General features: G+C 41.8%; 1 protein-coding gene across 3 annotated transcripts; it reads left to right on the top strand.

Moving 5' to 3' along the window:
• Window positions 1-7: 7 nt before the first annotated feature.
• LOC306974741 (estrogen-related receptor gamma-like) lies at window positions 8-27,739 on the top strand. 3 transcript variants are annotated; one of them, XM_079572117.1, is made up of 8 exons: window positions 8-376; window positions 15,477-15,716; window positions 15,789-15,946; window positions 16,693-16,809; window positions 20,778-20,888; window positions 21,849-22,031; window positions 25,565-25,834; window positions 26,117-27,739. In XM_079572117.1, the coding sequence occupies exons 2-8, from the start codon at window positions 15,490-15,492 to the stop codon at window positions 26,359-26,361; spliced, it is 1,311 nt and encodes a 436-aa protein (XP_079428243.1). In that variant the 5' UTR covers window positions 8-376; window positions 15,477-15,489; the 3' UTR covers window positions 26,362-27,739. The 3 variants fall into 3 exon arrangements, with proteins under 3 accessions (XP_079428243.1, XP_079428244.1, XP_079428242.1); XM_079572118.1 differs by lacking the exon at window positions 8-376 and adding an exon at window positions 473-553; XM_079572116.1 differs by lacking the exon at window positions 8-376 and adding an exon at window positions 11,144-11,595.
• The last annotated feature ends 252 nt before the right edge of the window (window positions 27,740-27,991 follow it).

The following is a 27,991-nucleotide window of genomic DNA, read 5'->3' as shown; positions in this document are numbered from 1 at the left end:
AGCGCGGTGTGTCCTCTATACCTCCTTTTCTTCAGTCCCTCTGCAAATAAAGCCACAATGGATAATTCAGATGACCGCTGGCCGCACGCATCCTAAGTATTCTCCTTCCCTAAATCCTCATCTTTTACACTGCCTAAACACGCTCTCTCCCAGGACCCCCCTGTGAGGCGGAGAGACAGGTGAACTCTTGTGTGTGTGTGTGTGTGTGTTTGTATTGGGCGCGTGTGCTGCTGCTGCTGCTGCTGCTGCTGCATCGCGGAGCTGCACAGACTGGAGGAGGCGAAGGAGAGCGGAGCGTTTGTCCTTGAGAGTGACTGACTGACTGCAGCTGTGCGAGCGGAGGAGCGGAGCCACACACCGGTGCATCAAACTGACTGTGAGTACGGACAATATATTGCAAGGTGCTTTCAAAAAAATGATGAAAGAGAAAAAAAGAGGTGATTTTTGTGGGTTTGCCGGACATGTTTAGTCTGCTTAGGGACAGTCCGGAGTGGTGTTTGAACGCATGTGGGTGCAGAGAAAGTGCAGGTGATACACTTCTGCATACTCCCAGGTGAGTCTTTGAAAGCTGTCTGCCTGTTCCCTAAACCTGCGTGTCTTCTTTTTTTTTTTTTTGTGCGTTTGTTCATTATGAGAAAGGTGTAAACATTACATTGCATCTCGCGCTGCCCCTCCTGCTCTTGCTCTTTTCTCACCGCTTCTGTTGACGGATCGATACTTATGCATCTATAATTGGAAGTCATCATTTATGGCGACCGGGCAAAGCGACTCATTATCATGTGTAATCTCGCAGAAAATTACATTTTGACGGGTGTACCTTCCCTTGGCCAAAAAAAAAAGAAAGAAAAAAAAAAAAATCACTGGACTGTGCGCGGCTGAATAACTAAAGCTGATCAGAAGGTGGGGTTTTGGGTAAGATACAGGAGGGGTGAGGGAGGAGGCTGGAGGTCACTGTGTTGCATTCGAGTCTTCAGTTTCAACAAAGCAGCAAACCAGAAATACGCACTGAAAAGCATCCACAAAAGTTGGATTTGGCTAGATTGAAAACATCAGTGTAAGTACAGTAGTGTATTGATTTGAGTGCTTGCCTGTGTGCAGTGGGCCCCGAGGTCTCGTCACCTGTGGAGCAGCTGATAAAATGCTTTTGATCAAGTGACTTTAAGCGTCTGGAAAAATGCTACATAATGCGTTGTTATTACTATCTTGGCACTTGCCTTCTACTATTGTCTCTCAATTTAAGGCTGTTTCATTCCCATTTTGGCTTTGTTCCGGTATTCAAATCGCTTTTTCACATTTAAACCACTGGTTAATGCTGGTTTGTGCAGTTAAATGTTCTAATATTTCTACATTAGCCCTCGTTTGCTCCAATTAATCCCGGTATAATCCACGCTTTGTCCTCATAAACCCATTTAGTCCATCGATGACACTTTGATGATGAAGAGAAAGCCAAATATTTTCCGAGATTGTGCGTATGAATCCTAGCATTAGACATCTGTGCAAATAGTTTTAGACAGATGGAGAAGGATAACAAAAAGCTGCGAGGGCTGCCTACCACGTATATCCATGTGACAGGAGAGCAGTTTTAGAACACGCCAGATGATTTGTTGGGGGTTAGACATGCTGACGGTTCGCCGGAGGGCTCGAATTTGCCACCTGTGGAGATTAAAATGATATGATGAGGTTGACACCGGTGTGTGTTTAATCGACTCCTGAATCAGCTGCTGACTCCCATGATTCTTTGCAAGCGTTCGTATGAGCTGTATGCGGGAACAGGTTTGAGCTCAGCTGACTGCGAGTGGTGAAACAGGCTAATTGTTTCATTAGTGCAGAGTGAAGCTTTGCGGACAGGTCTCTGTATAACTGAGCACTCCAGTCGGCACTTTTTTTTACGCCTCACAGGGCAAAACCCCTTTACAGCAAATTAAATGTAAAAAGATTTGGTCTAAAGCACTAGAAATATAGTGAATATATATGGGTGAAAGCAATATAATTTTGCATTAGTGAGAAAGACTTGGGAGAAATAGTTGGCCCTTAATCTAAGAGCTAATTTTAAACATGTCAGAATACAGAAAAAGACACACACAAAAAAACACTTTAAAAATATGGTGGATTTCTATTTAAGGTTTAATTCATAACATTCAGTCCTGAACTTCTACAACTACTGCTAGAATTGTCTTTCTTTACTTTCTTCTTTTTTTTAAGCAGAGTGTAGGAAAAATTTATTTAATATATCAAAACAGAAATGCATACCTTGTTGTTTTTGGCGGCCTCTGGTGTTCAGATTGGCCATTACAATTCTACACCCCACACTAGATCTGCCACAAGACCAATAAGAAAGAGCTGGTTAAAGCCAGACCCGCCTACTCAAGAGGACTGGAGCAGGATTGTGGATGGAATCACATAAATGAAAAAAAAAAAGACACATAATCTTAGACTGAAAGGTTTTAAGTATAATAAGCAGTGGGGATAATGGACTTCATCCTTCAGCGACACGCATGATATTGTGAACTATTGAATGAATAACACAAGCAAAATGTAAAGAAATTCTCTAGTTTTTTGTGTTTTTTTTTATTTCCTTGTGTTTGTATGTCTGTTTTGTATTCTGGATAAAGACGAATAAAGGTAATGTCTGCCTAAGTGTGTTCTGAAGCCCTTCAAGTATGGCTTGCTTCATAGACAACAACTAATTATACAGAAAGTAATGAGTCATTACACTAAGTTAAATAAACGTTTCAAATCTACAAGAGTTCAAAGGGAAATCTTCAGCCTTGATTACCATATAGACCCACCTGTTCTTTATTCTCCTTTAGTTCATTGTTTTGTTTTTATTTCTTAGGATCCTATAGCCTGAAAGGGGTCTAAGAGACACTTTGTCCGGAAACCAGCAAGTGTGTGGCATATGTACTGCAGTCTTAACCACTATGCTATTGTTCATGCCCTGCTTGCCTATTTATGTTGTTTTTTAGTTTAGTGTATTTGTTCTGTTGGCTGAGGAAATGACCTTTGCATCAAAACACATTTCCTTTTAGCATTATAGTCAGGACTCTCCACTCAAATACATTATAACTGTGGTGGTTGGGAATATGACAGGACTTGGTTAATCCACATCATGCAGTTAGGGAGAAGAGGGCTTACTGTATGTGGTGTGATGTTTTTAAGTGGTAACTTTCATATGTGCACCTGCCACAAGACGACAGAGCAGAGTGACTGAGTGGAAGAAAAACTAAATCCCTGTGGTCTCTGCTGCGACCAAAACGTGCTTCTCAAACACAGAAAAACAAATCTCTAGTTTTGCAGAATAATGCGGCCATTTAAATCCTTAATTTATTTTGTGACAGTTGCTCTTGGTAAACTGTGGATAATCCAATAATTCCTTTAGTTTATTTAGATCTATTCTGGGGGTCACCAGGCCTTGGGTGGGGGTCCCCAGATGACTGTTATTTTTTAGTGTAAAACAGCATATAATTTGTGAAATCCATTCAATGATTCAATTAACTTTTTAAGTATATATTTGTCTCCAGTCGGTTAGATTACTGTAACGGCCTGTTCACTGGTCTTTTCAAATGAGCTGTTAGAGCTGCAGTATGATGCTGCTGCTCGAGTCCTGACCAGAACCAGGAATTACGACCATATTAGTCCAGTGCTCCGGTCTCTGCACTGGCTTCCTGTCGCTCAGAGAATAGACTTTAAAATAGCTCTGCTTGTGTACAAGTCTCTTCATGGTCGGGCACCAAAGTATATAGCTGACATGTTACAGCCGTTTGAACCACCTGAGGCCCTGAGGGAGGGGTCTCCTGGTGGCTCTTAGAGTTACAACACGGTGAGGCTGCGTTTAAGCCCATGATTAATCTATAATTTTAATATGTACATATCTGTATTTTTATATATTTTTATGAGCTGTATCAAATTATTTGTTTTATTGTGTTTTTATTATGTTTGGTTGTTACTGTGAGGCACATTGAGTTGCCTTATGCTGTATAGATAAATGTGCCTTGCCTTGCCTATTTTCTTGATTTTAAAATGTGTTTATACCCTGAAGTAGCATGAGAGGCATTTTATACAATGGGGGTCCCGAGATGTTTACGTGTCAATTTTTGGGATCCCAGCCAAAAACGCTTGAGAACCCCTGGTCTCTCTAGTGTTTCCTGAACTTTACGTGGGCTCCTCTAGTTTTTGTCTGCTTTTGGGTTAGGACTTGTATAAAACTACTTTAACCAGAGTCTACTTTAATAAAATTAGTGTTTGTTTTGGATCTTTCTAAGTCTTAGTAAACACCTGATTCAATATTCAGTTTGGACCAGTGGGTTTTGATCTGGTGGCCTTTTTTTCTATGGCTTTACCTGGATTAGTAACTTAATTTATAGTCTATGTGTCTGGGTCTGAAGAGGGCCCTGTCTCCACTAGGGGGCACCATTTGCGGGTTTGTGTATTGATTACTTGCCACAGTTCTATTTCGAAATATGCAAAAAAAAAAAACGAGCCTAATTTAGCTGTAATGAGATCCTCCTTTCCCTCCGATGCCTTCCTGTGCGCACGTTTTCCCAGCAGTGCCCGACTTCCTGCCCACAGCGGACCCATCGGATCCCAGAGATAAGTGAAAACCATTTGAAGTCCATTGACCCACTGAGAATAGCAGCAGCAGGTCCTCAGTAGCTCTTAGTGACATTTCTATGGTTACAATGCTTTAAGCTGCTCCCAGAGGCTTTCTAAGATTTCAGCGGCGCGCGGATTACGGACACGTTACCTATTCCTGCCTTATGTTGTGTGTGTGTGCGTGTGTGTGTGCGCGAGCGTGGCCTTTGACCTGTTTACAGTGCGGGCGACAGATCAATACAATGAAACCGATCCTCTTGTGTGCGCTCATCTGTCAGTCAATCTGTTAGGGAATGTATCATATCCCAATCCAGTCCATCTATTTCAAGAGGACGTTTATTCTGCTAAACTGGCTTTTTTTTTTTTTTACTTTCTATGTTGTTTCCATTACAACGAAACAAGGTCTAAAAAGGGGCTAAATAGGAACAATCTGGACTAAACCGCGACCAAACTGAAGTCAAACTTAGATGCACTAGTCAAGCATAAACTAAACGGTATCTAATGATAATAAATGAAGACTATAACCGAAGATGCCCCTGGATTAGGGCTGGGTACCATTACCGTCATTGAAAAAATAATAAGTATTGAAAGCAGGTAGCTTTTTTTTTTTTAAACTTCCAAATGTTTTGATGCTGTTGGTCCAGGAGCCACCATTTTTGCCTTTTTTTTTTTATTTATTTTTTATTTTTTTTTGGAACAAAGTTTGCCCCATTTTCCCCAATTTTCCCTCTCATTTTTGCTCATTTTTATTACTAATATTTTCCCCATTTCCCCCCATTTTCCCCCAGTTTATTCCCAAATTTCCCCCTATTTTCCCCCAAATTTTCCCCAAATTATTCCTAATTTTTCACACATTTCTTGACATTAGAGATGAACCTGAACATTTGTATATCTTCCACACATTATTGTTTTCTTTTTTCTATATTTTAGTATATGTATCGGAAAAGGTATCGGTTCAGGTATCGGTATCAAAAAACAAATATCGTTTAGTACTGGTGTTGAATTTTTTTTTTATGGTACCTGTCCTACCCTGAAACACTCACTCCCCACCTGCTGATGTCACGAGGTGGAGCTCCTCTATGTTTAAGTCAAAACTCCAACAGGCACAAGACAAACCAGAGTCGCCAGCACTTAAATTTGCCTCAAAAAATGTATGTAAGTAGCATTTGACATCCCGTTTAAGTCCTCCAAAGTCAAAACAATGAGCTGTCACTGCCACAGGAGGCTGTAGACATGTTGATTAAAAAGCATCAGGCCAATTATTGAGACAACTATAGATCTAATTATGATTCGATTAATGACACTGCTCTGTCCAGGCCTTTTGTATGCTGACAAAATTGGGGCTGAGTTGCTTTTATCTGGTTTCTGTAGATACCGCATGTACATTATGTTAAGTGTAAAAACATTATGTTGAAAGCCTGAATGATGCGTACTATAGGACCTTTAGGGAAATCAAAGTGGGAAGGCATAAAAGAAGGAAATGGTTTTCTATTTTGGTATGTCTCATTTTTCGTCCTTTTCACTCATTCTCTACGGAGTTCGCTTGGAGCCTTTCAGAGAGTGGTTGCGTCGGGCCCAGACAATGGTGTTTGCAGACACAGTGTCAATAGTCCCCCCCCCTCACTGCCTGTAATTGATGGATGGCTATGAGTCAGGCATAAACTAAGCAGATTAAACTCACTAGATTGGAGCCCTGATGCAAATGTTTGTGTGTGTGTGTGTGTGTGTGTGTCGTGGTAGCGCTGGGGAGGGAAGGGGGGGGGGCTAGCGTGGCCAAATGACTGTCCCGTTTGGGAAGTCAATCTGACAGCTGTCCCCAAGGGGCTGGAGATTTGGAGCCTTGGAGGTTTAGGGATGAGGGGCAGAGAAGAAAAAAATGCGAGCTGATTTTTGTAGGTGTCCGCTGCTGGCCCGGAGTTTCCTTTTTCCCTCGGAGAAAACTAGACGCATCTGGGGTCAATAGCTGGCAGCTGGAAGCTCTGTTACAGCCAGCACCCCCCCCCCCTCCCAACAATATATTAAACTGGATTCCAGCCACAGCAAGTGTAAATTAGTCTTGATGTTTATTCATACTGTCAGTGGTAGATTTATTTTAAAATATATACAGTTGTGCCAATACGTTTACACGCCCTGGTGGATTTTTTTTGCACTACAAAAAGTCAATATCAAGCATTGGCTTAAATGACTTGAATTGAGGAAATGTATCTTGTTTTGAGCGGTTTTCACTCATTTAGACACTTTTCCTGATCGGACCAAGTTTACTTTGCTTGTTTGAGGACATTTCAGACCAGTTCTAGGGTAAATCTCGCTTGAAATAAGAAAGTAAAATTGCCAATGAGATAAGACCAATTTTCTTACCCCATTGGCAAAGAAAATTACCTGAAATAAGGGCGAAATGTATCGAAACGAGTCAGAAACATCTCAGAACAAGTGAAATAATCTAGGACAAATGCCCAAGAACTTCTTAACTAGTCAAAACAACTAGAATTTGGATTATTATGCTCAAATTGAGATGTTTATACTGATCTAGTTAAATACTTTTTGCAGTGTGGCCATTTCTCGAAGATTATGAAAGAGAACACAAAAGCTTTTTTTTTCAGTCATAGTCAGTGATCTTGTGAAACCATGTATTGTGGAAAAAAAAAGTGAAATCACCGTTATGAAATAAAATACAAAAATGACCCTGTTGCCAACAAAAAGATAAAAAGTGCACCATACCTACTGTGAAATACGCTGTTCGCTGATGCCACTGGCTCCAGCAGAATAAAGTGAAGGTCCCGTTAGTGGCCATCTCAGTGTCCTGACCTCAAAGTCATTGAACCACTGTGCTCAAACATTCACTTCATGCAAGACAGCCCAGGAATTTACAGGAACCGGAGGCTTTTTGCCAAGAATGGACCGCTTTACCATTAGTTTATATACAGAACCTTCTCCACAACTGTCACCAAAGACACCAAGCTGTCATTGATGCTAAAAGGGGTCAACACACAGTATTAGGAACTGGGGTGTGGAAACTTTTCAACAGGGTCATTTTGGTATTTTATGTTGTTATGGTATTTCAAATGAGTTCACAATTTTTTCCCCCACAATAAATGGCTTCACAACATCACCGACCTTGGGTGAAAAGAATTTATTTTGTGTTTTCATGCATATTCTTTAAGAAATGCCCCACCCCCGAAAAAATATCCACCAGTGTGTGTAAAGTTATTGGCATTTCTGAATAGTATGTTGGATTTTTCTTGAAAATCCCCACTGTTGCAAGCTCTATATACAAAGTAGCTTTCAAGATTCGCTCAAATGTCATATTAAGGCACAGAGAAATATTGTCTTAATTTTTGTAAGAGGCCACCATATCAATCTCCTGACTGCTGACATTTTAAAGACGGGGATTTTATTTGAAAGAAAGGTTGAGGTTTAATCCTTTTGAGTCATGTGCAGAGTAACAATCAAAACAACAACAATTTCATTTATCTATTAATCCAGTAGTTTTCATACCTAATACCACCAAAATAATTGGATTCCCACCTGCCACCAGGACTAGACCAAGAGTATTCTGGGATTAAACCAGGTCTAAAACTGTCCAAAATCAAAACCAAATGAAGGGGTTGAAAGTTAGTATAAACTAATACAAGCCCAATTTTAATTTAGAAATAAAGTGCAGGTAGTTTTGTGTCTAAAGACAATAGACAGAGCTGGAGAAGGCCCTGAGTACAGCATGAGAAACAGTATTTACCTGATGAAGCCACCATGTTGTTAGCAAAGCATTTGTGTAAACCTACTCACTTTTGTTTGTGATAACAGATTAGTGATTAAGCCTCCTATTGCCTCAAAACATTCATTGATACAATATCTATTAATCACAATTAGTTAGAACTTTAATGCATCATCATTAACAAACGACTCCGCTTGTGTTTCTCACCTCCAGTTCTCCATTTGACGCCGCTCTGGCTTGACCTAAGTGTGTTTTCCTTTGTCATTGAGCGTCCTGTGGCTGAAGTTGCTGCCAAACAAAACACGGCTTTTGTTAAATATCAGCGGTAATGATAAAATAACACCCAAGCTTTAATTTGCTCACTTCACGAGTCACAACCCCCCTCCCCCCCCCCTTGTCTTTTGAGAGAGAGCAAATGAGGACTCCCCATTGACGCCGGTGGCTCTTATGTTAACTGATATGACGCGTTCCTAAATGGTTTATTGAAGATAATTCCCCCTGCCTGTATTAGTTTATGCTGTGTCTTACTTGATTGTGGTCTTGCTTTGAGTCTGAAGTCAAGATAAATCAAATCTCCTTTCATTCTGGCCCCTTGCATTTGTTTCACGCGTAGCATGTCTTTCTTTGTATGCGATCTTTTTGTGCGTGTCGCTTTTGGCGGCGGTTTGTTTCATGCGGTGTGTAATGAGATAAGAGGCACTTCATGCAGTCTGCCGTCTGGACTTTATCTGAACAGCAGATTACGGCAGGTGATTTAATTCCTGTGGAGATCGCTGAGACGCGGGTCAGATATGGACCGGCTGTGTACAAGTGAGAGGATGGACAGGCTCCACTGTGCACAACTAGATGCTTTTAAGCCGGGGGTTTAGGGAGCATCCATGCCCATAGAGTAGAATACGATAGGTAACACTTTATAATAACTACGCCTTATGTAGCCTTAATAAATGATGAGTTAGCACTTAATTCATCATGAGCAATAGATTAGTTAAGCGTCAGTAACACTTAATAACTACTTAACAATGAATGAGTGAAGTATGTGAAGCACTATTCTTTATGAGTTTGGCTTTAACTGTTGTAGTTCAGTAGTTATAGGTGTTTAAAGCAGTACTAAGTAACATGTTTACCTTAATATATTCTTTTCGTAGTCCCTCTGGGGGTAATACAAGTGTTAATGGGATGATTGGGGGGTCTTTACTCTCCCCCTGGTGTCTCTGGCCAGAAAACCACACTTGCAACTTTCCCTGCTCCAACCCGGAGACCCAATACACACTAATAAGAGCCACAAAGAAGAAGCTAACAGGCTAACGGGCAAAGCTAAATGTGGGCTAGCGACACTTAAACAGTATTTACAGCCAAGTTTGAGTAAAAAAAAATATCTCCAATGTGTAATTGGATATACAATATTCCACTTCCCTTTGTCTTTTCTGTCAGCGTAGTATTTACTCTCAGGGACAAGTAATGAGTAAAAAAACGTATCATGCTACTACACCTGCAGTGGTGCTTATGGCCTCTAGGGGCATGAGTTACTTAGTACTGCTTTAACTAACTATTTGTTCATGATGAATTAAGTTAATCCTTTATAAAGGCTGAAGAAGGTGTAGTCATTATAAAGTGTTACCTTCAGAGGGCTACGTAATAAAATATGAATACAGTATTTAAAACTCTCTGCATGTTTACAGCAATGAATTATATGGCTAATACTACCATGTATAAATACTGCATACATTATAAAGAAACGAAGATGCAACCCAGGCCTAAGAGTAAATTGCCAATAACACAAACCTAGGACTAAACACCCGATCCCGAACCAGAGCAGGACCCATTATTCCTGCGTCGTGTGGGCCTTTCTTTAATCCTTCTTGGTGCGCCGGTTACTCCCATTTCCCAGAACATGCACAATAGGTTAGTCCTCCAGCTAGGCACTCCTGACCACGAAACTATAGCTCAAGATCTGGAGACGGGTCACAGTCGGCCCACTGCTCCTGACAGGTTGCCCCCAGCATTTCATGACTCTAATATGGTACAGACAGGTACAGTAGGTAAAGCATGTTAAACGAGGACATACTTCGTTAGATTTCTGTGTTTTAAAAGGATTCGCTTGTGGTGACTACGTGTTGCATAAGACTGTTTAACTTCACTCTCACGGGCGAAGTGTCGCCATCGTTTTGACGGGTGACAGGAGATAGATTGACCCGCGCTGTACCTAATATAACCGCTTTACCTACTTTCCCCCAAAAACAAGCACGATATGTTAATCCTCTCTAGCCAAGTGATTCTGACCATCAGCCCGGCATTTGACTTTAATTGCTTAAGTAGTAGGGGTTGGATTGAGTAGTAGTATAACAACGACGCCCTCAGATCAGGAACGTTTTCTAAGAGCTGTGATGGTGTCAAATCCTTTTGCTTTATCAGCGCTCAACATGCCCTTTGTTCTTATTTATCATGTATTTATAATTGCTTTAAAATAACAACAAATGCAAGAAAATACATATTTGAATGTCTTGCTCTAAAAATGACAAATCTCCCTATTATGTGAACTCCTGTCTCAAAGCAGGATTGGCCCATTGGCATTAACCTCTCCCTTCTGCCAAATAGTACTTACTACAGCTTACACATGCGCTGTTAGTGAAAAGAAGTAAATTAGGCAAACCGCCACAGCCCATAACGAGATAAAAGTGGTAACACATTTTATTGTTTTCATTTCGAGACATCGGAAAAAGGTCCCATTGCTTTTCCTGCTAATAAATAGCTGAGATGCTCCCAAAGTGGTGCCATTAATTACGAATTCCCCTTGAAGACTCCTTACCGAAGTAGTCAGAGGAGGACAGCCAACATCCTCCAGCTCCTATATCCACCTGCCCCGGGGAGAAGCCGGCGCTGATTGGCCCAGAGCTCGGCCAATGATGCGAGAGCTCCCTGTTGAGGGGGAAGGCCATTCAAATGTGAGCGTTCGGCTGGGATATTCATGAAGGCCGTAGACTCTGCACAGAGACCCTTGTCACACCAGCAGCAGCAGCTTTTGTCGCAACTCTCGGGACTTCAAAGGCGTCCGGGGGGTGTCCGTCTGAGGAGAGGTGTCACAGGACAGGGGGATATGACATGAGAATGCTGTGAGACAACTGTGGACAGGCAGAGATATTAGGAAGTTAGAAACAATTAAGGGAAAAAGTTGCATTCAAAGCTGCACTGAGATACTGAAAAATTCCCTTCCCGGAGCATGGTGACAGAGTTCAGATGGATCTAGTGGACCTTTACCTCCCGGAGTGCTTCAGCTTCCACTCTGACATTGAGTAAGTACTTCTGATACAACGCGAGAGCAAAGTAAGCTCCTTAATTTCCCTGTCATTAAAATGTAGCCAAATATTATCCTAATTGCCGCCTGTGAAGGTCTGTTTGCATTGTAAACAAATGCGATTGTTTCAGCTCAGTTTGTTTCCAGATAACGATGAGTGATGAGTTTCCCCCGAATGGAGAGAAGTTTCAGTATGTGTTGCATTGTGTGCGTGGAGAAGAGTTAAATTACACTTGCCATAAAACAGCACAAACAAAAGTGGATAAGCTGCATCCTTTACTGCCGCGATGCTTTCTTTTTGGGTAATTAAAACGAGTCATCCATTACGTGCTCTTTACTGCCTGTTGTTAAATCACTTCCCGAGATTACCTTCGCTAAAATTTGACATTTCAGTAAACAGCATGTGTATGAAGTTGAGGAAACAAGAGGTGCTTTGGCTTTAGAATAAATCAGATAAACTTCACAGGAGCCCATATGAGTGACTGAAACATAAGCAATATTAATAAAGGAATCACATACATTTCAGAACATTTTTGTGGAGGTCTGAAGTACAGGGTGAGCAGCTTTTATAATAGAGGAGTTTATGGTTAATCAGTTAATCGACTAAATGCCATTGTGGGATTAATCCATTGAAAAGAATGCAAATAATTAATAGTCATGCTCTATATTAGTGAAAGATACAATCTGAGAACAAATAAACATAACACTTTTTACAAAGATATTATTATTTGTCCAACAGTTGACTGATAAATGTTTGATAAATCCTCCAATAAATCGAAATACGGAATTGAGCAACATGTGCCTCCCTAGAACAGGATATTGTATGGTTTGTATATTGAATAATTTCAGCCTTATTATTGAGACCATTCAAATTGCCGCCCTGCTTTCCGAGTGACAATTGGATAAAGAGTGGTGTGTGAAAAGGATCTTGTGTACGGCACGCAATGGTGTTTGTGTAGTAAAACCGGCCACAGGGAGGACAGTCTTCTCGCTCCACTCTGTCCAAAGCCCGCTAAGAGTCTTACGCTCGTGCAGTTACTGATCCCTACTCATCTCCAAATGGCTCCTCAGTAAAAGTATAGAAATCCCACTGACCTAAATAGGCACTTGTTTGGGGTTATGCCTTGGTCACTAATATTCAGTTGATGAAAAAAATATGAAAGGCTTGTTTATTTTTTCCCCTCAGTGGATCCTGCCTTGTCATTGTCCGTGTAATATGACTAGTTTCAAAGTGTCTCAACACCCCTCCAGTTAATGGGCCCCTTTTTTCTTCCCTTCCAGACCTTTTTCACACTTTCTATCTGTCTGCTTCTTGTAACATCCTCCTGCCTCGCCTCCTCCTATTCTCTCTCTCCCTCTTTTTTCCTCCTGCTGCCTTTTAGCCATTGTTGCCAAGGTGCAATTAGAGTTGTTTTGGATACTGACCCACAAAGGGCTCAAGCTATGATAAACCAAAGTCCCACTGACGCACACACAATTTTCCTCCCCAGGACAGCCTCTTTTTTGTGTGTAGATTAGCAACCTGTCACAATATATCTGATCACTTAGCCATTTCATTAAAGAAGCTAAATGCCATTCCTCCCACCTACATTCCTGATGCATTATAGTGGTAGAGCATAAAGCATATCTCAGCTGTCAGTGGCTTGACATAGAAATATGGATGTCTGTGATGGATGGCCAATAACGGCACCGGTGAGTCATTTTAAAAGGAAACTCAAATTACATCTCTCTATTGTTTTTATAGTGGCTAAAGTGGATTAAAGACGCTGCTAATGACAAGAGATAGAAATTAAGACGTGAGGAAAGGGGCTTTTAAAGTAGTAAAAGAAAGACCATGTGGGTGTTTTAGAGCGCTTAGCTAAAATTACATTTTTAATCAACTAAATATGATTTATTACTCTACTGTTGCTTAGCTACAGCATCACCTTTTGTTGAGCAAAGTTTGTCAGAGTAGTTTTGCCTGGCAATGCCATTTAACAAATGTTCTTGGTCCATTAGTTGTTAGTATTAGTCAAATATAGACTTAAACAATAAAGATTTGTATAATGAAATTGGTTGCAAAAGCAAAGAGTAAAGTAAGAAACTGCATTAGCCCCAATACCTTAATTACTGCAGCAGATTCTTCTATATTATTTTATGGAGACAAAGAATAGTCAAAAAAATATTTTAAAGGCACACAGTGAAACATCTTGGATTATACTGCCAATACAAAACAGGCTCCTAATGACTAAAATGGATTTGGATGAGGACCTAACCTATTTAAAAGTCATATTTGACTGCCTTTAGCCAACATCTCCATGGAGACGAGCTGGAGACGTCTCGTTCACAGTAAAGTCACAGTCAGTCCTTAGAACGTGAGCCGCTCACTGCAAAGACACGTCATTGTTTGGTCATTTTTGTATTTTCCAACAATCTGTGATAAGATAAATGCTTGTATTTTATTCTATTTATTGGGAGAACGGTGTAGCTTTAATTCGAAGTTTTTGTAGTCATAAGATACCTCTATTAACTATTTAATTGTTTGCACATTTCCATTTCACTATTTTGCACACAGTGTTTTCTTGAGAGCTGAATGGAAACAAGTGAATTTCTCCATTGTGAGATCAATAAAGGCTTATCTTATCTAATCTTAATTGTTCCTTAACTTGCCATTACTTTTTAACAAAGAATTTAGGTGCTAAAACACTGACATTATTCGTCTAGTTCAATTTCTAAATGTTCTTAACGCGTTTCTGAACTCCTGAAATGGCTTGTCCTCAGAAAATCGAACAGCTTTGTGAAGTTGTTTCAGCTGGACATGCAGTACAGTACACAGGCAGAACAGTAATGTACCGTAACGTTGGCTAACACCGCCTCATGCTATGGCAACAGCGCAGCATTCTTATAAACACTTTTCTTTTGAAGCCTGTTGTTGTTTCTGCTAATGTCAGTCATTCTGTTTGTCAGGTTTGGTCACTGTGGGCTTGTAGAGGGGTCAGCAGCCCGTGGCCGTGGTTTACTCAGGGGGTGGTAAAAGGAGCCAAACTTTTTGCCTGTCAAATGACTGTGGATGAGGGAAATCTGATTTGCATGACAGGAAACACACAGCCTGACATACACTAGAGAAGAGATTAGAGAAGCGTACAGTTTTACATGTGTTTGCTGCATGTGACCAACAAAAAGAGATGTCAGACTGTTTTAAAAGGCTTTGGCGACACTCGGAAGCCTGGCAGTACGTGTGAGGGTGTTTATGAAGACACTTGCCCTAAAATATGTCTGTAAGAGTCGGGCATGTCCACTTCATGTGAAACTAGAGAACATGTCAAAAACTGGGAGCCTGTCTATGAATTTTATTTTTACTTGCACACACAAGCCTGACTCCACTGTGCGAAGGAGCGAGATCACATGTCTGAGAGTCTACTGTGCTCTAGCTACTTTTACACGCCCTTTGATACTACTATTTGTAATGCTAGAATAAAATGCATCCTTACGCCTAATGCTAAGCCACTGTGGGTTATTTCAGGTAATCCCAAATGGACACTGAAGATGTCATTATGTAAAGCTCCAACAGTAAAGAGACTACAGACAATGACATAGACAGTAAAAGATGCATGAAAAATACATTTACTGGCCATGATAATGAAAGAGATTGTTGGTTTGGACATTTCCCTAAGTTTGCTTAAGCAAGCTCTGTCTCTGAAAACAGAGTAGAGTGATAGCAGCCGTTTTGCATATGTGGTAAATCACAAACGGCTGGTTTGGATTGGACTGAGATGGATTTCCCAGAAAGTGACAATATGTAAATGTTATATTCTTTTGTAATCAAATGCGATTCAAACTTTTAATTATCTACTTACATTCTGAAAGTGCAATAATATTAACCCTGTGTTTCTTCTGCAGTCTCTTGGGCAGGATGGCACTGCGGGGCCTGGACCCCTCCTGTCCCGCGTCCATAAAGCGTGAGCCCTCCAGCCCCAGCTCTCAGGGCGACGTGAGCCCGGCTCAGCCCAGTCCGGGCAGCTCCTCCTCAGATACCAACTCTAGCTATGGGCTCTTGACCAAGGGTCACCCACACAGCAATGGCCTGGACTCTCCAAGTCTCTATGGTCAAACTGCTCCCAACAATGGGGACACAAACAGGTCGGTCAACAAGCTCTTGTCTGTGGCACAGTTTCTTTGAGGCTTTTAATTCATCACTATGTCGGTGTGCAGGCGGTTTGCAGAGGACGACAGCCAGGTGAAGTGTGAGTTTATGCTCGGCACTGTGGCCAAGCGGCTGTGTCTCGTGTGCGGAGACATCGCCTCGGGATACCACTATGGAGTAGCCTCGTGTGAAGCCTGTAAGGCCTTCTTCAAGAGGACTATCCAAGGTAAAGACAGAACAGTTTTATACTTAGTAACAGTTTATGGAGCATGGCTGATAAAGCCTTCCTGCATCATATAAACGTGTTTAACAAGAAACATGGTGTGATGAGCATTTGTTTGGGTCAAAACAAGCCATGATGTGTTTATCTTACAGCTTCCGCCTCCCGTCTCTTAAACTGTTCAAGCCTATTAAGCGTTGTTTGCAAACAGCTGATAAGAATTCAAAAGTACAGCTATCTTGTATATAGTCAACATGTTTAGGCCAAAGATGGGAGGGCTGGCACTGAGCTGCGGTGGCATGTGTTACAGGTCAGCGTCCGATCCCTGTGTTGGGGCGACTTCATGTTGGCCAAAGAACATGGGTACAAAGGTCAAGCGGGATGAGCGGCTGTCAGCTCAAACCGACAGATCTGAGGTCTGGCTCATCAGACACTTCCTGTTTCTAATGGAGGGTGGCAGCTGAGAGCGCCTGCCACGGGCCTCATGCCACTCGTCTAGAAAGCAGATTTGGCTTCCAATACGGCCCCACAAGCAGGACCACTCTCCCCGTTACAGCTAAATCGAAACTGAGACTTTCCTTCATGGTCTGGACAAATAGATTGCAATTGCTACAAAGATAAATATGGCAAACGTCTCTAAACTGTAATAAAAATGCAATGGCGAGGCTCAACATGTGTCCTAATCTGCCCTTCGTCTTCAACGCAGGTAGTGTGTTCACAAGCATCATTCCATGTCTCTTTCCCTGATTCAGGTAGCATTGAATACAGCTGCCCGGCGTCCAGTGAATGTGAAATCACCAAGAGAAGAAGGAAGTCCTGCCAGGCCTGTCGATTTGTCAAGTGTCTGTCCGTGGGCATGCTGAGAGAAGGTCAGTTATTCCCAAATCTACACCATCTTATCACACAAACCAAAACAGTAAAAATGCCGCACGTTCAGCAGACTGAGCCTCCAGAGAACAATGAATGCAACATGAATTACACTGTAAGCAACACCTTTTGGTCGACTAAATGTGATAAATTAACACTGTGCGGCCGTTTCTATTTCTCGCACTTAAAAACAATACTCAGATATTATTTCACTGCATTATTAACACCTTGACTTCCATGCCTTTCATGTTTGGCCTAAGAGCCGCGATGAAACTTAAAACGCTTGACAGTTTAATCCAACAATGCAGCTCAGAGGAGAGACGACACCGGTTATCCAGCCGATCTTGTCACTCTCCAACTCTTGACAAAGGTCTATTTACTATTTTAATATTATCAAAGCATTGGGCGCTTACAGCTAATGTGTACATGCATAGGGAATTCCAGAGTGGGTCTGTAAGTGCGGTCAGGTGCTCGGTCTCCTGTCTGTGTGCCTGTCTGCTGACATATTGTTGTCCAGATTTAGAAGTGACTCAAAAGGGAAAACATTAGGGGCCCCCTACTGTATGAGACACTTGCTGCACGCTGCTTATGGCCAACACATGATGATAAAAGAGAGACGGGGAGGGGCCAACCAATGGGTATAGGATACAGTAGGACGCTTGTGTCAACCAGCAGAGAATACAATGCTGCAAATATGTCATTCAAGTCTTTCGTTATATCACTATATAAGTCTTTATGAAGTAGATGAAGAAGAGCCTTACTTAAATTCTCCTATCAAAATCGTTTCAAATTATTGTCATCAATCATCTTCACAGGAGTTCGCCGTGGTGTAAACTTTGTCAAAGCACATTCACGCTCACACCTTTGTTGTCGTGCTCTCCTGCCCTCTCTCTAAATTAGTTGCGTTTAACGGGTACAGAGACATCGACAGCATCCCTGTACCCCGCACCCCCTTTCTGCCTGCTTCCCTCCCCGCTCGTAAATTCCTCCAGATGCCCATGGGATTCCTGGACCTCCGTGAAATGCGAACTGCCCCTCGTAACTCTGGTCGTAAGCGGCCCTCATAACGCGCTTCATCGTGTCTCGTAATGCCCCGCTCTCCCCCCGGAGAGAGACAGTAAAAAAGCCGAAGACAGAGGAGCGCTGCGGCTTAACGGGCAGAGTCAGAGACATATTAAATACACAGCTAAAGACATATAGACCTCAGGCAGGATTTGATTAAGCCGTGTTTAGTGGAGCATTTGTGGTCAGAATGGGGTTGAATTGTCTAATGTAACGGGAAATGAGGAACAAAAGCAGTATCCTATTCCAAGTTTTGTTCTTAATTCTGATTTGTCGGACCATATGATAGATTAGGATTAAGGTTAACACATGGCATATACTGGTGCAACTCTTTTATGATCTGGTAAATAGACTGTATCATTATTAGTCAGGAAAAGGTAATGATCATATTCTTAGTGTTGGCTACATGCCATGTTCAGAGCAAAAGCAGCAGCAGGACAGTAAGAAGATCCCTGAGTGGGAGAATGGGTCAAAAGCAGCAAACAAATTACCCTACGTCAACAATAATGTACACCTTAAAAGGATATTTCAGGATTTTTGACATAGGGCCTCGTTTCCTAGTTATCCAGAGTGTTGTTGATTTCTGGAGATGTATATATTTTCTTAAATTCATGCATCAAGAGTTTAGTAGAGCATGGCTAGTCCTTGGCTAGTGCATGTCTATGGTAACTAGTAGCCTGCATTAAAAACCTCTTCAAAATCACGGGGTCGTCCTCCAAACGTTGCCATATCTGATTTGTAGAAAGCTCTTCTGTGAATTCCACGTGTAGTAATGCCGGCCGCAGGTAAACAAACTACTGGAGATCCGGTAACCGAGCAGATCACTCCGCCGCTGCTTAGCTACAACCAGGAAGCTGATGCTGCTCAAATATAAGTTCTTTTAAATGCAAAATGGTTATATTAAAAAAAAAAAATATTCAGTCATCACAGAGATTTATATGGTTAGTCTGGTGTTATAAGTGATTTGCCTCAGGTGCACTGTGCTTGGGGTCAGACTGTTTTTAATGCGGCTACTAGTTACCATAGACATGCGCTAACCTAGCACTAGCCTATCACCAGCCTATCACCACCATCTCTTCAAACACAAGGACTGCATGAATTAAAAATATATATGCAGTATATCTCCAGAAATCAACAACACTCCGGATAACAAGGAAATGAGGCCCTATGTCAAAAATCCTGAAATATCCATTTAATCACAAATTTTATCATATGATCTCAGCTATTTCTGTGAAGCCCTGGGGGACTATAAAATAAATAAACTGAATTGGAGACAACTAAAACATCAATTTGACTATGCCAAAGGAATAGCCTATTGTGTTTTTGTCTTAAAGGTGCATCTTATTTTGGATACCGAGGCCCTAATATTTTCTGTAGGCCGCTGTATATAAAGCACTGTCAACTTTTCACTTTCCTCTCCTTAACCAGCAGGAGACGGAAAGGGAGGACGTCACCTCTGCAGCGACCCTATGCAAGCCGCTTATGTGTACATTGGTCACAATACCCGAGAAGCGTGGGATTGTTTACAGTAAACACAAGCTGGTAGCAGTCGTGGGGGCGCGGGGGAGGACGGAGAGGTGCAGACCACAGTGACCCGGATGGATCAATGTGGATCAGCTGGCTGCGCGGCGCTGATCTCTCCGCGTGCGTTTTAGGAACTCGCAAAGCCCTCTCATGAGAAAGACCCGCGCCCAGGGAGGGAGTGATGAAAGATGGGAAAATAGATTGAGGCGTGACGTGTCCATCCATTTTGGACTAACAAGGCAGTGTGTGTTTTGTTATCCAGCCGCCTCTATTCCTGGCCTTTCGGTTGTCAGCACATTCCACAGTGAAGAGTTACACTTAGCCCGATGTGTGTTTATGGCAGGTCCAAAGCACACAAATACACCCGTATGCACTTTTTTTTTTTTTCCCCTACAAACTTATTTGATTTAATGCGCTGCCAGCCAACAGTTGTGATGACGGTACAGAAACATCGCTGTCCATCGTCTCACCCTGTGCCAATGACCTAGGTTAATCCACAATTACTATTTGCTCTCTGTGACATCAATGAGGGGTCAGGGGGCATTAAGCTTACCCTGAACAATCTCTTCAATACCTCTCTCATCTTCTGGAGTGTCAGCTTTTCAGGAAAACTTCACCAAACAATACACTGTATTAGGCACGACCACAAACCTACAATAGACTCCCGTACAGGACTCCCTTACAAAAGACATTTTGAACTCCAAAAAATACTATACGTAAGGTATAAAGTGTTAAAGGGAGGTGTCAAGTGGGCAAATAATACCCTCCGAGCGCCTCTTCAGACCGGAGCTCTATTATAGATCTATCGAGCGCCACTATGGCACACACTAGGTAACCCGACACCACTACTGAAGACTTCTGAGTAGCGGAGACATGTTTCCTCTACAGGCAATAATGGTGTTCTCCGGAGCAAACTGCCCCCTGTGCGCGCTCTCTTAAACGGCTCACGGCCGTGGCGCACCGGCTGTCTCAGAGCTTGTTAGGATGAGCAGTTGTCATCAGCGGCTCCGAAGTCGTGAGGGGTTGTGTTACAGGTGCTGTGCGCTGATGTGTCTGCATAGCTATGGTCTCTTCGGGCTCATCGCTAAGAGTGTAAGAGTGGAACAACGATAACGGAGCAACACCAGATGGCTTTAGGGAGGCCATTTTCATCAAAACTGATTTATTAACCTTATGTATGTTTGGAGATTTCATTCAATTGGGGTTTGGGGGTGAAACAATTCCAGTTTGTCTGTTTTATGTGCATGAATTGACAATAAAACTATCTTTATCTTATCACTCTAGCCTCCATCTACGCTTAAGCCATAACAATCATAATAAAATGACAGAGTGATCAATGGCAATTACGAGAACAATTGACTGGACTCTGCTGTGTTTTTCGTAGGTGTTCGCCTGGACCGGGTTCGCGGAGGCAGGCAGAAGTACAAGAGGAGGATAGACGCGGAGAACAGCCCCTACCTGCATCCACAGAACACCTTGCCTCAAAAGAAAACATGTAAGCACGCACACTCAGGCCCCAGTGAACTATGAAGTGAGACAGGAAACGGCAATACCGGTTCAAAGTGATTCGATATTTGTTAGAAACTGGAGTCATGTATGTTTAAGCAATAAGGCACAGTCAATATTTACAGGAAATCTGAACACTGACCTACTCATTTCAGAGAGATATTTGTTGGAATTGTGTATACAACAGTACATGAAAACGCCAACAAGTCTTAGGTTTCAAGTTCCAATATGGGTTTCAACTGTCTTGGGCAATATCAAATTTGCATATTAGGTAAATAGATACCTTATATAATCCTTACAAAAGAAGTTTGCTTTGCCAAGCAGGATGCAGGGGCAAGTGCAAAGATATGCAGTATGTATTTTAGGTGAATATGAGAAAATGTACAAGAATTTGCTTTAATATGAAAATGATAGCGTTCCTCTCATAAGTAAAACTAAGTCATTGACTTAGTTAAAAAAAAACACATTTTTTGGTCACGCCCCTATTCAGCGTGTAATATAGTGACTGTTATTACTATTACTGCAATATCATCATGGCTGAATCAACTTGTTCTATTTTTCGCATGTGCTGAATCAAAAAATCACATTGGTTTTGCTCATTCAGGCCAATTTTTGACCCCTCAGCCAGATTTTGCCAAAGGGTTTTGTCTTTATACTGCCTGGGTTAGTTGTAAGTTGTAGCATAATTTGCATTTGTGCATATATTTTGGTACACAAAGAAGCTGTGCTTACAAACTTTTGTTGAAAGCGGCCCCTTGGCTGGGGCTGATTGTAACATCCCTTAATAGTACAGAAAGTAAAAATCCTGTGCCTTATGGAATAGAGAGATTTGAAAATCCACTCAGCACAAACCCCTGATCTGATACAGAAAAATGAATAATTTTCAAATTCTGCAACATTTTAGACTTCACAAAAGTATTGTTTGTAACCCAGTGTCATTTTCTTGTAGTTGCAGTAGGAAATGTGACTGAAAACAAAGTGGTGTCTCTCCTGCTGGTGGCCGAGCCAGAGAGCATCTTCGCCATGCCCGACCCTACAGTACCAGAGAGCGACATCAAGGCGCTGACCACACTGTGTGACCTGGCTGATCGAGAGCTGGTGGTCAACATCGGCTGGGCTAAACACATCCCAGGTACCTGCTCTGTGTTAGTCTATCTGTCCATCGCCTTCCGGTGCCCCACACATTATCTCACATTAAGTCTCTAATCAGATCACAGAAGGATTGTTGTAGCGACTGGATGCCAAGTCGCCTGATGGCACTGGCACTGGTCTCTGCACAAGTGCTGCACTCAGTGCCCTCGGCAGATGACCATAGCCTCTTCAAGTTAGTCCTCATTTGGTTGGCTGCCTTAGGTAGACTTCCCGCTGACAAGGAGGATGGGAAAGAACATCCATGGTTTTCTGTTTTGGATCAGTGAGTGGAAACGATAGGAGGTGCATTATGCCGGCTTAGTGGGATTAAAATGCTAGTACACAGTGTCGTTGACAGATGTAATTGTGGAATCTATGGTTGGGCCAAACAACAGAGATGGGATTTGTCTTATAGAGTAACTTTTACTGACAATAAAAAGTGCAGTAGAGAGTTGCATATGTACTTTTATCAAAATAAATAAATACAAATTAATAAACTGTAATCTGCCTTGGAATTGTTTTCCTCTTACAGCTTTTCTTTATCAGCCACGTTTAGCTTCACCCAAAATACCACACGGGAAACACCTGGGCTTTTTGTTGATGCCTCACCTCGGAAATGCTTACAAAACAAACGCGGCAGCTGGAGAGGAGTCCTTTATCTTTAATTTGTCTCTGCGTTTCCTCTGACGCACCCCACACCGCTTTTCTAGACAGTTTTCTCAGCAGCGCTTCTGTTGTGTTAAAAAAGCGTAGTAGCAGCTCAACTGTCAGAACTCACCCGCGGGCTTCTGCTGTCCACCTCTTTTCCACTACTGTAGTCACAGGCAGTCATTCTGATGGGTGTTATACGTGAAGCATTTTGCCAGTGGTGCTGCCTTATATGGAGCTGAAAAACACACACACAAGTTTATTTTAATCTTTGAATATTTTAAATCAAAGGTTGGCTGTGGAATATATCACATTTTAATCGATCCATGTTTAAATCTATAGTCAATCTCAGTAATGGGCACAGGCCACTGGGCTTTGGAGTTGGCATGTCTACAGCCAAACCTGTGGCAGTAGCAGCTCATTGTAAGAACTTTGGAGAACTGAAATGACAGGTATTATGTGTGAAATGGTGATGGGTGGAACGCATTGATTTGGTGTTAAAGCTGAGGTACATTTTGAAATGTTTATCTCATGAATCATTTTAGTAAAAGACACATTTCTTTTTTCTTGTATTAAAACTCAAAGCGAAAATCAGGAAAGATCAATCACTATCCATTTTTAGATTCATTACCATATCGCCTTGCCCTCACATAGTTTGCCAAGTCCCTAAGTCTTTTTTTTTTTACTTCTATGTCTAAAAAAAAAAAGTGTCTGACCACGAGATGATGCAAAATGGCAGCAAGACAATAATGGACATCTGAAAAAATGAAAAGACACAGAGGCAAAAACAGATCTTAAAAATGGTGCCCCTCCTAGAAGCGTAATGGCCGTGTCACATCAGCTCCGGATGAGTGGCAGGACACACAGCCCCCTGCGCCGAGACGGCCCGGGTCCTGGGCACAAGGACCCCGGCCATCTGAGTTCTTCGCCCAGGGGGAGGTGAGCGTGAGCGGGCTGCTGTCCGGGCCGCTCCCCTTCCCTCCGTGTCGGCTCCGATCAGGCAGATTGACAGTGATGGGCGCTGAAGTCTGAGGGGCAGACTGGCAGATGAGCTGGCTAAAGACCAACTGCCCGCTGTTTGCTTGTGGCCTTTTTGAGTCTGCTGCGAGTTGGCGCTCGGACTTATGTGTGAAAGCTGCTGTGGCATGAGCCGCTGTGGGTCTCGGTGATATAATGAACAGTGGCGTGAGATTTGTGTAAATGCCAACTGTTCATATTTTTTCTCTGTTTCTTTGTTGTGGGATAGATGAAGAAAAGCTAGACCTTTTCCCAGAGAAATTTCACAGGGTGCTTCATGATGGGAGGAAATTAATCACAGAATTGTTTTTTTAATACTGTATATATATTTGATATGGACCCCGTGTGACTAATAACATTGACTATTAGTGAAAATCTAATAATGCACCGTCCAAATGCTCTTACTCCTCACATCCTCGGCCCCTGATCAATGGTTAAGGGCCACAATACTGATCTCTATCGGCCAATGAAACGCCGCACAGACACGTTTCCAATCAATCGAGGAGTGATGGGGGGCAAATCGGCGCCACTGACACCTTCCTGCTTTGGCTTTAAAGAGCAGCGGATCCTGATAACTGTCACTGATGGTGTCAAAAATAAAAACATCCCACCCCCATTCCTTCAGCCCAGTAAAATCATCTGTTTAATTACAGTAAATGTCCCTTGTGGGTTTGTGTGTATGAGGGAGAGAGGGGCTTTATGCAGGGGACGTGCCCGGGTTTAATGTGCTCATGTGGGGTGTAATTGTTAATCAGAATGGGTGTGTCCCAAGGAGCTTAATTAAATTCACAACCTATTCACTCCCTCTGTCCTTTGTTGTGCCCTTTACACAATGTCACAAAGAACATCTCAGACTTTTACTGTTGCTAAGACACACTCACTAGAGTCAGTTATTCACTCTTGAATATGAACACTCCAAAGGTAATATGAAATTACAGTATATGATTTAGACAAATCTACAAAAAAGGTAGTTTCAAAAAATGTATCAAAGAGAAATCATCATTATTCCAGTAAAACCATCTACATATTGACGTACATTGTATTCACCTGCGTCACACATTCAAAGAAGGGCCCTCATCAAAGTTCCCTATTAACATATTAACATTAGTTGCCAGTGGCTCAGATGCCTCACCTTAAAATAGATTATTCGAATGCAACATTAGCCTATATTAGCTTATATATTAGCCTATAAAGCCATCAACTTCTATCTCTTTTTAGTTTATTTACTGGTAATAGTTAACTCAGCTGACATTCTTAGGCAATTTGTTTTGCTTAAAGCTGGAGTACCCGTATTAATTATTTGGAGTAGGATCAATTGTAAAATATATTGCAACAATGATAATTTGTCAGGGAAAAAACAGACCACGCCATGTAAATATAGGGTGTTTTCTGGATTTCTAAGAAGCAAGAGCTGGTGCCTCAAATAGAAGAAGAAGAATCCGGCGAATTAATTGTGAGACCAAGAAATTAGTTAGCAATTTCAACTCTACAACGTTCTCCTTTCATGGTTTGGGGCGGGAAAAGGAATCTTAGCTATACGCATCTCTATTGTGAGACAATATGAAGGGATTGAGTCTAAGAATGTCACACTCTATTGTTCTAGGTATCTACTGAAAATTAATTATTGACATATTTATCTATTTTAAGGTGAGAAATAATAAAGCCTGTGGCCCTCCAGAAATATATTTTAAAAAAATGGTATTAAGGATTTTGCGACCTTGAGTTGAAGATTTAGTTTTTTACAAGATAAAGCATCCTCTGCTCTGATTCTACAGTTATCTTATGTGATTACTGAAATGAGCAAACATGTTGTTATTTTGTTGTGACGTACTTGCCTTGTCTGTAAGCACTCCTGTCTTTTCCCCCCAGGATTCCCCTCCTTGTCTCTTGCCGATCAGATGAGCCTCCTGCAGAGCGGCTGGATGGAGATTCTGATTTTGCGGGTGGTGTTTCGCTCGCTGGCACTGGAGGACAAGCTGGTGTACGCAGAGGACTACATCATGGACGAGGAACAGTCCAAACTGGCCGGGCTGCTCGACCTCAACAACGCCATCTTGCAGCTCGTGAAGAAGTACAAAACCATGTGCATAGAAAAGGAGGAGTTTATTATTCTCAAGGCCATTGCACTTGCTAATTCAGGTACATGACTTTTGATCATTTCAATCTGATTTGTCATTCTGAGAGTAGATCCATCATTACAGCAGCTGTGTGGGTCTGTGATGGCGAAGCTATAAACATGTCTCTATGAAACATGCAGTTACTGGAAATATGTTTGTTTACAAGTGCTGGCTCTAGAACACAACAAATATTCAAGCACACTTTTTATCATAATAACAACGGCATTCATTTAAGAATTATCATAATGAACTTTCATTCAAACAACAGAAACTATAACGGTCACCTGTTTTCCTCTCCGGACAGACTCCATGCAGATTGAGGACATGGAGGCTGTGCAGAGACTTCAGGACGTCCTACACGGAGCTCTTCAGGACTATGAGGCCATGCACCACCCGGAGGACTCTCGCAGAGCAGGCAAACTGATCATGACTCTCCCCCTCCTAAGGCAGACCGCAGCACGGGCCGTCCAGCACTTCTGCAGCATCAAGCAGGATGGGCGCGTGCCTATGCACAAACTGTTCCTCGAACTGTTGGATGCAAAAGCCTAACACAGGCACAGCGCCAAAGCTTCAACATGGACTCCACAGTGAAGGACTATGGGAAAACACATTTGTTTTTGCATCCATGTAAACCCAGAAACTCAATAGGAGAGCTACTGGGTCATTTTTGTGCCCCTCATGATCCAAATGTATTGTATTTTCCCCTCTTTCTGAATGAAGACTGCTAATATATGTGCTACAGATAACTGTCTGCTGACCTGGTCTGAGTCAAAGAAGAATGAAGAACATCGAGAAGCTGAAGACTTGCCTTCTAGAGACATTTTTAAGCCAAACGTTGAGCTTCCTTTGTTCAAAGACTATCTTATACTTGAAAATGTGGATTATTTTCTCCATCTTGAAGCCTGTTCATGCATCCTATCGCGCTTAGAAAGCCTTCTAATTGTTTAATTTTATTTGTCCATTTTGTACAGACAGGATATTTGTGCCCAAAGAGAGTAATAGACTGTATACTATTAAAAATACCAGCAGCGGTCCACCATAATATAATGTGACCTGTGAGACATTCACGTCACCCCTGCATCGCAGTGTATTGCAACATCTATTTCAGAAGCATTAAGTAGATGAATAAAGGGAATAGCTAATGTAGTAATCTAAAAGAATGGGAGCCGCTTTGGTTTTAGCAGAAATGTTCAGGGAAAGAGTTTGTTAATGTCATTAAATGACTGTGACAGCAAGTATTTATTTAAAAGTGGCTCAGTTTCTTTGGCTTTTACTTATGTGGCATTAATGAGGCTTAGCAATATAATGCAATTATAGTCAGTAATTTTATAAAATATTTTTAAATGTCATTGTAAAATAATTTTATACACAAGCTTACTCCGCAACAGCACTGATTAATATAGCATATCATAAAATCTGAGTTTAAATTAATTACATAGAAGTGTACTTAATATGTTGTAGACTAGAACCATATATTAAATGACTAACACAAACTATGTAAATGGCTGCCATACTGTATTCTGAATTAGGGAGGAGTTTGATGTCCTGATATAAATGTATAGGATGAAGTTTGTGCACTACTTTGCCTTTTAGCCATAAGATTTGGGGAAACTGGTGGTGGCCCTCTTTTACTCTGTTTGTCTTGTGTGGAGAATAGTTAAACTTGGAAATTGTCTTTTACGCACACCTAAAATGAAAGGAGGGCATCTCTGTATCCCTGAGGTGTGCTCTTTATTCGGGTACTGTGACACTATCTGTATATTGTTTGGATGGGAGAGCAATGTTAAATGTATAATGTACCCCTCGCTGTAGCCTATACCTATATGTCATGTCTTATGCCAAGAGAGATGTTCAAAGATGCAAATAAGCTTTGTTTGGCTGAGCTATCATTCTCAGGTGGATTCTTGGGCAATAAAGATCTTCCCTTAATGCGGAGCTCCCTCTCAAGTGTCATTTTTCGCTAACAACTCTTGCACTTCATAACCAATTCATTAAGGGCTCGTGAGTGGCTATGCTGTGCAGTCTGACGATGGACTGTCATTTCCAAGTCAGGCCCATAACGGCACATTGAGGCCATCGGAGCTCAGTTGGATGGAGATTTATAATTAACAGTTGTAAAGTAATGACGTCGAGCCGCAGCCCAAGGGACAGGCTACATAGTCATCACCCCACTCAAGGC

Source organism: Gobius niger (assembly GCF_951799975.1).
Source record: "Gobius niger genome assembly, chromosome: 15".
NCBI classification, from domain to species: Eukaryota; Metazoa; Chordata; class Actinopteri; order Gobiiformes; family Gobiidae; genus Gobius; species Gobius niger.
Note: the sequence above shows the minus strand (reverse complement) of the source record. Positions and strands in the feature narration are given on the sequence as shown.

Bases quoted from the DNA above. Each gene is read 5' to 3' on its own strand.
- LOC306974741 (XM_079572116.1), top strand. From the start codon at position 11,540: ATGGATCTAGTGGACCTTTACCTCCCGGAGTGCTTCAGCTTCCACTCT. The intron at 11,596-15,476 runs GTAAGTACTTCT...TTTCTTCTGCAG, and splicing joins AGCTTCCACTCTGACATTGA to TCTCTTGGGCAGGATGGCAC. The intron at 15,717-15,788 runs GTCGGTCAACAA...GTCGGTGTGCAG, and splicing joins AACAATGGGGACACAAACAG to GCGGTTTGCAGAGGACGACA.